Consider the following 6828-nt stretch of genomic DNA (forward strand, 5'->3'; position numbering starts at 1 on the left):
CCTTACCAATAGACAGTTTCTCTGGTCATGAAAATTTCCAAATCAGTATTGCTGTGCCAGTACGAGTTAGAAACACGCTTCTCCTTTTTGTCATAAATTTTTGAGAGAGTCAAAAATATTTATTAATTAGATTCTCATATTGCGGGAGTTGGTGTATGATAGAACAATATTGGTAAATTTATTTTTAGCACAGAATTGTGCGGTCATGGTTAAATACCATCATGCCACAACGAAACAAAACAGAAAACTACCGTTTAAAAATATTATAAAGTAATTAAACATAGCAGATACGTTTTAACTACACCAAATAAACTTTTTAGAATTCCTCAGTAAAAAATTTGTGAGTTGTCAAATGATTTTAGACATGTCATCAAATGATGAGAAGGATCGATTAAGTGTGCAATTCAGATCATTTTTGAGATAGCAGTTTGTATAATCGTTGAATGTGATAGCTTGAGTTAAATCTTGTGGATGACTGTTGGCAAATACCTGTTCCGTCTTTTTTCTCTTTTGGACGGATACTACAAATAACTGCTCAAATCTGCTTTTTTGTGTACAAAAATCATGCTATTAAATTGAAGCCTTTATACCGACATAAAGCAAAATTGCTGTAAGGAAAAAACACTTTACTTGATGTTCGTGTGGAGGAGAAATGACTTGAGAGGGCAATAATTTAATATTGCTTGTGAAAGATGCCTTGTTTAACGCTGATATGGGTGGAATACTTGCAATGGTATCGTGTAGTAATTTAAGCAGCATTTCATATAATAAAATATTTTAAACGCAACATTAAATATTGTTGTTCTTCCTTTGTAACAAAGTGCAATCTTACTCTTTGCCAACATGTTGGTTTATGATGCGTTTTGTTTTGGAATGAAACACAGCAAAACATTGCATAAACAAGTTTACGTTCCTTTAAGTAGATTAAACTAATCGGTCCACTGTCATAAACCAATAAAATATTAAATGAGCTTATTGACCATTCCTGGAACTAAATAACGCTGGGCTACGTGCCTCATCACCAAGAAAAAGTTTATCATGATGTTTATTGGTGATAACCCAGCCGTTGCGTCCCTATGATGTGAAATATCGCAGTAATTCTGTTGGTTCGCATAATCTGTAAAGGGTGCTTTAAGCTGATTATTAATGCATAATTGTTCTAGAACGTATCTGTTTATGCAAAAAAGTATTTAAATACTCACACATCCATGCATAGCAGCGCTGAATTACAACAAATAATCATTTAATCCTCACAGCGAATTTACATCCTCAACATCGGTCTCCTCGTCATAGCTCACATCGGCTTCCTCATTGACCACATCTTGATCTGTCACTGTCTCGGTCACCACTGTCTTTGTGGTTGGCGCCATTTGTGTTCTGACCCTCATCTTCACAGGCACCGTCTTCGTCTCTACGGTCGTTTTGCCAGGAACTATCTTCGTCTTTTCAGAGTGTAGCTGGTCCTGTACGATCGGTCTATTCTCGATCACCACTGGCCGTTCTTCGCTGTGAATAACCGCGTGGTGCACAGGCTCGACATGCATCTCCGACTGCACGTATCTCGGGAAAGCTTCTGTCTCGTGCACCATCGTTTCTGTGGTGTGTATCGGCTGTTCATGCATTGCATGGGTGTCGAAGATGGGTGCATCGTGAACAGGCCGTTCGTGTATGAACCTGTCACTCAGGTACCCGTGCAGTGGACTCTCCTGCTGCACCAATTTATCGCCAAAGCTATCCACCCGCATGGTACTCGGCCCGTGATCGTAGAATGGCGCGTATCGCATGCCGTCCGAGTAGTGCGTATCGTTGTTCCGCCAGGCCATCTCACGCATTAACTCGCCGAGTGCTCGCTCGACGTTCATCATCCGCACATCGTTCTGTTCCTCCGCATCCTTGCACCCGAGCGATCCGCTCGTCTCAAAATCGTACATCTGATCTTCTGTCTGCATGCATTTCTTCATGTTTGTCTTTGTGTCCATTTCCTTTGTGATACACGAGTCGTTGTTCGCTATTTCAAAACCGTACTGATCCTTCGTGATTTTAAAGAGCGAGGATGTCTTTGAATCACTGCTATCGCATCGCACGATGCGGTCCTTCTTCAGACAAGCCTGCACACCGCCGATGACAAGCTCAAATTTGTTACCGTTCGTGGTTATGCGTGCACGGTCATCATATGCAAAGATGGACGGACTAAGATTCGAGTTAACAAATCGGAACGCGTTGTCCTTGATGCTGTATGCCAGATGTATTGAGGGGTAGCCCGCAAGCTTGATGTAAATGTCCTTGCCCGTGAAGTAATCGAGCTCGTTAATCATTCTTGCACGTGCATAGCGCATAAACACAGCGTATAAGAGAACAGAAATTCGCATGAGCGCGAGACATAGCCCAGTATTTATGCTTGTTTGATTTGTTGTGAAACAACGGTTTCATGTGAAGGTATCACAAGTTAAGGAACAGACGAAACAATTTGTGTGTTTTGGAGCCGATGCTGTTTTGCAAAATAGCGACAAAGAATTGCCAAGCATTGCACACCACAACTATCCGTAATCGTTCCAGGACGCAGCACCCTCCATGGCCGTAATGTTCATCACACTTAACACGCTCAGCAAACCTCAATCACACCCCATGGCCGTAATGTTCATCACACTTAACACGCTCAGCAAACCTCAATCACCCTCCATTGCCGTAATGTTCATCACACTTAACACGCTCAGCAAACCTCAATCACATTCACCCATGCAGCATGCTCATCACAAATTATACATGCTGTGCATCCCCAAACGTACAACCAATCGATCCTTTCATACAAAGAATCACTCGTTTAACATGCCATTCGTGTTCTTCCGATCATAAGCAGGTCTAAAGCATTTTCTTACGCAACTCATGCTTAATATATGCTAATCTGATTCTCAGGAGCACAAAACATGAAACAGTGCACCACAGAATAATTAATTGCTTCGACACAAGGATTGATCTGATCGTGTCAACGCTTCTTGGCAAAAAATAAAAATATCAGGAGAACGGTCCACAAAAGAAGGGTGCAGGTGCTTTCCTATGATATGAGAATTACTGCACAACAATCAAATTATATTGTCCTTAATATCCACACAAATTAATGTTTATAAATGACCTGACACCTGGGTCGTATTTCCATTTTACACCTAACAGAACAAGCAAATATTTCTGCAACAATCAAATTTGAGGTATACATGTTCCGTTCGCAAAGACAGCCAAGTGAGCTGCTCGTTTCCATTCCCAAGCACATCACCGTGTGATGTGCCACCTAAATTAATCATCATGCTCATTCGCTGCTACGTAATTACTGTGAAACAACGTTGATGGCTGTGCACTATCCCACGTTGATATCGTTTTTGTTTGCATTTGCTAATCATTTATGCCCTAAAACGTAAAACGCGCGGCTAACATTGGACTACGGCATTTTGATGCACACCACTTTTTAGATAGATTTATTGTGCCAAAGCGAGTATTTGTTCACAATTGCTTTCTAACTGGATCGGTATGCTCTAATCAACACCTATCCACAAGCAGTATTTGGCATTAGTGCCTAGACCATGGTTATAATCCGTTTCGTGGACACCACTGTTCATAGTCTTTTACGTACGAGATGGAGTGAAAGGCGTGCATATATACAAACGTGCACCGTTCAACGCAGCTCAAGCGAAGCAACACACTTTAAAGAGTGATGCGGAAATGAACAAGGATTGCAAAGGTGCATAAGAACGGTGTTTACTCCGGATTACCACAAAAATTCTGTCTTTGTTATCGCACACCGTTTCTTCGTGTAGAGTGCCACCGTATGGTCACGAATAAGTGGACCGCAAGCAGCACAATCAGTCCGTTATTTCATAGTAAAATTGATGAGAATGTCTGTACCGAGCTGCAAGCAATGTACATACAGAGTTTGAACACATCAAAAAGATTTAATCACGGATCATACTTTGCTCGGCATTCTACCGGATCATAAGTGCTGTTCTTTTCAGCTCGCTCTTGAACAATGACCATCAATTCGCCAATACCACAGTACTTCGCAAAGCGACCGGCTCTCACACCACAACAACCATTCTCATCAGATCGGTTGATTGTCACTCATATTAGCATCCACAAACACATCCTTTGAACCACTCATGCTCACTTGTTGATTATGAAGTGATGCACTCTGCTCCTCAACACCTCTTCTGCCCTGAAAATGTCCTCGTTTCTGTGCGTGCACTCTTCTAGTCCCAGTATGCATACAGCCTTTGCATGACTGACGAACTTGAATCGCTGATAATTTGAGTCTGCACAATCAACAAATCGCAGGGGGTGTGCATCTCTGTACCGGCTTTTTGTTTTCAACGCCTCAAGACACTTTCCGTTGTACATTATCTTGATGAACAATGAGTTATGGATGGGATGCGCTGTCATGCCGGTCAGAATGTTCTTACGACCACGACGAGCCTGCAGATAATCACCTTCTGGCAACACACGTGTTCGTTTATCACCGTTCCATTCAAAGTAGAAGTTCTTGTGCAGGCCTTCGTAGTACGAGTGGAACAGCTGGAAGGAAAGCGCGCTTTCAGATATTTCTGACAGACCAACAGGAAGGAATATTTCCTGTTCCTTGTCGGTTTCAAAGATTGTAAGCGGCATCGTGGGGTACATCTTGTTGACGAGGAGGAAGCTCGGATCCTGATTGGCAAAGAGCTCTATGCGGGTGTTCACCTCACGATGTGTTGAAAAGCAAAGAATCACGAATAGACAGATGCGCAGCATGGATGAGCAAGAATATTTCGCTTTTATTTTTTAAGTTGAAACATGAAGTGATTATTTCGTGGGGATGCGTGTTTCGCAGATAAAAATATCACAACAAACCGTGCACGGCAGAAAAGAGCAGAATGCCGTATTGCAACAGAGCATTTGAAGAGGAGTAAAGGCAGAGAGAACAGCAGTTTGACTACACAGCATATCACAAGCAAATTACGAAATTGCTATCTTTTCTTTCTGTTACGTGTGTTTGTTGTTGCGAGGCGGCTGTCACGCGGGAATGAATAGCAGAACAAGATTGTAATTTGTAGTGAACGATGAAATGAGCAGGCATTCAACAACGTGAAAACAATTATTTGTGAGAAGCGCGCACTTTGTTCCCCATCATGGATGACCTAAAGATTTTTACATCGTATTACCAAAGAACACGTACAAATCTGTCTATATCTTGCAACAACACGCTACTTACGGCCACCTCAATCTTAGATATGGCAGGGATCTAAGCATTCCTATGACAAGAGACAGATTTGTTTCTTCGTTGCCATGTGTTCAATACTTAACGTGTTTTTTTTCGTATGGTAGGCGATAATTATGCGTATCACCATGCTCAACAACTAACGAAACAAAATTATCGACGAATGTTGCATCCTGCATGGATGAATGCATCCGTTTTTATTGCGTTTTAGGGAAGTCCGCCATCTTGTGGTGCACACAGTGCATTTAAGGTGCCTGAATGAGATAAAAGTAACGATCACATGGGGCAAGGCTGCAGCGAAAGTACCACATGCAATATGTGGCATGTATGTTATGAATGGTAACACATCACTGAGAGATTTATCGGAACGCTTCAATTCCATGGTCAATCCAGACATGCGCCTCCTTTGTTAAGAATCGTTTATTTATCACCTCACGTGGAAAGTCATTCAAAAAGTGCACTACGCTGGAACTAACATGATCACTGTCCCGTGGTTCATAGCGGAATCGCAAACACTGACCCGCAACCTCAACACAACAGAAGGGTGTTTACCGCGATTAGAGCGGCGATCTTAACACGCAAACCAAGCATGTAACCCTCCTACAGGAACGCACCATGCACAAAAAAATGATTGACGCATCAAAACGAACAAAGAATGTAAAAAATACCTTAAACCGGTAGTGGATATAAACATGAGGTACAAAGAACCACAACGGGTAACACACAAACAAGAAATCATAAAAACGGCAGCTTTACTCGGTTCTAGACAGAGTCTGCTTGATGGTGCAGTGCAGAGGTGTCTCAAACGTATACCCTCCCCCACTCATTACCTTTTCACAACTCTTGCACTTCCATAGTCCAATAGCCTGCCATCTAACGTTGCTCTTTCCACAGAAAGGACACTCGTACTTCCTCTTCTTCTGGTCCATACATATCTTGGCACGCTTTCTTAGGGATGATCCGTAACGTACGCCGAACTTACCGGTTATACCCACTTTCTTGATTCGCTTGGACATTCTTGGGAGGGCAAAAAAATTTGAACAAAAAGAAAGTTCTGTTGGTGTAGAGAGAATAAAATTTGCAAATATGGGAAAACTTATCACCAATAAAACATGAGATATGAGGAGTTGGCTGATAAGCTATGATCGTATTTTTGGCGGAAAGGTCATGAAATGTGAGTGAAGAGCTTGAAGCAGCTATCGTTGAGAAATGTACTTCTATACTTATGTTCGAATCCAGCTAATGATCTATTTATTTTTTGCATATATTCCACAAAATAATTGTAACGGTAATACCCAGAAGTATAATTTACGTATCGATGCATAAAATGATTCGTACGGTAATGCACGAAAACTAAGACCAAACAATTTTTTTCTAGCAAATGAATTGTTGTTTGCTGATTATAAGCATATTTTACCATTCTTTTTTGCATTCTGGTCGTTTTTGTGGAAGCAAGTTTTGCTCTGTCATTACTCCTTGGTGATTCTTCTGTACAACAGTAGAGGATCAAGATCGTGGTTCAGAACAAGACATTGAAGAACATGTTACGGAAGAACAACTTGCATAATGTCCACTCTATTTATGACAAA

General features: G+C 41.5%; 3 protein-coding genes across 3 annotated transcripts; all 3 read right to left on the minus strand.

The window, feature by feature from the left end:
- Positions 1-1250: 1250 nt before the first annotated feature.
- On the minus strand, positions 1251-2647 carry VCUG_02471 (uncharacterized protein; the record flags this gene model as incomplete). Its single annotated transcript, XM_008077288.1, has 1 exon — positions 1251-2647. Exon 1 carries the CDS (start codon positions 2367-2369, stop codon positions 1251-1253), a length of 1119 nt encoding a protein of 372 aa, XP_008075479.1. The 5' UTR covers positions 2370-2647.
- Positions 2648-3916: 1269 nt separating this feature from the next.
- On the minus strand, positions 3917-4773 carry VCUG_02472 (uncharacterized protein; the record flags this gene model as incomplete). Its single annotated transcript, XM_008077289.1, has 1 exon — positions 3917-4773. One exon carries the CDS (start codon positions 4771-4773, stop codon positions 4150-4152), a length of 624 nt encoding a protein of 207 aa, XP_008075480.1. The 3' UTR covers positions 3917-4149.
- Positions 4774-5974: 1201 nt separating this feature from the next.
- On the minus strand, positions 5975-6260 carry VCUG_02473 (ribosomal protein L37a). Its single transcript, XM_008077290.1, has one exon. It carries the CDS (start codon positions 6253-6255, stop codon positions 5992-5994), a length of 264 nt encoding a protein of 87 aa, XP_008075481.1. The 5' UTR covers positions 6256-6260; the 3' UTR covers positions 5975-5991.
- Positions 6261-6828: the final 568 nt, after the last annotated feature.

The sequence above is a fragment of the Vavraia culicis genome (genome assembly GCF_000192795.1).
Source record: "Vavraia culicis subsp. floridensis unplaced genomic scaffold supercont1.66, whole genome shotgun sequence".
NCBI lineage: Eukaryota > Fungi > Microsporidia > Pleistophoridae > Vavraia > Vavraia culicis.

Excerpts from the sequence above, each read along its gene's own strand:
- VCUG_02473 (XM_008077290.1), bottom strand. The coding sequence starts at position 6,255 with ATGTCCAAGCGAATCAAGAAAGTGGGTATAACCGGTAAGTTCGGCGTA.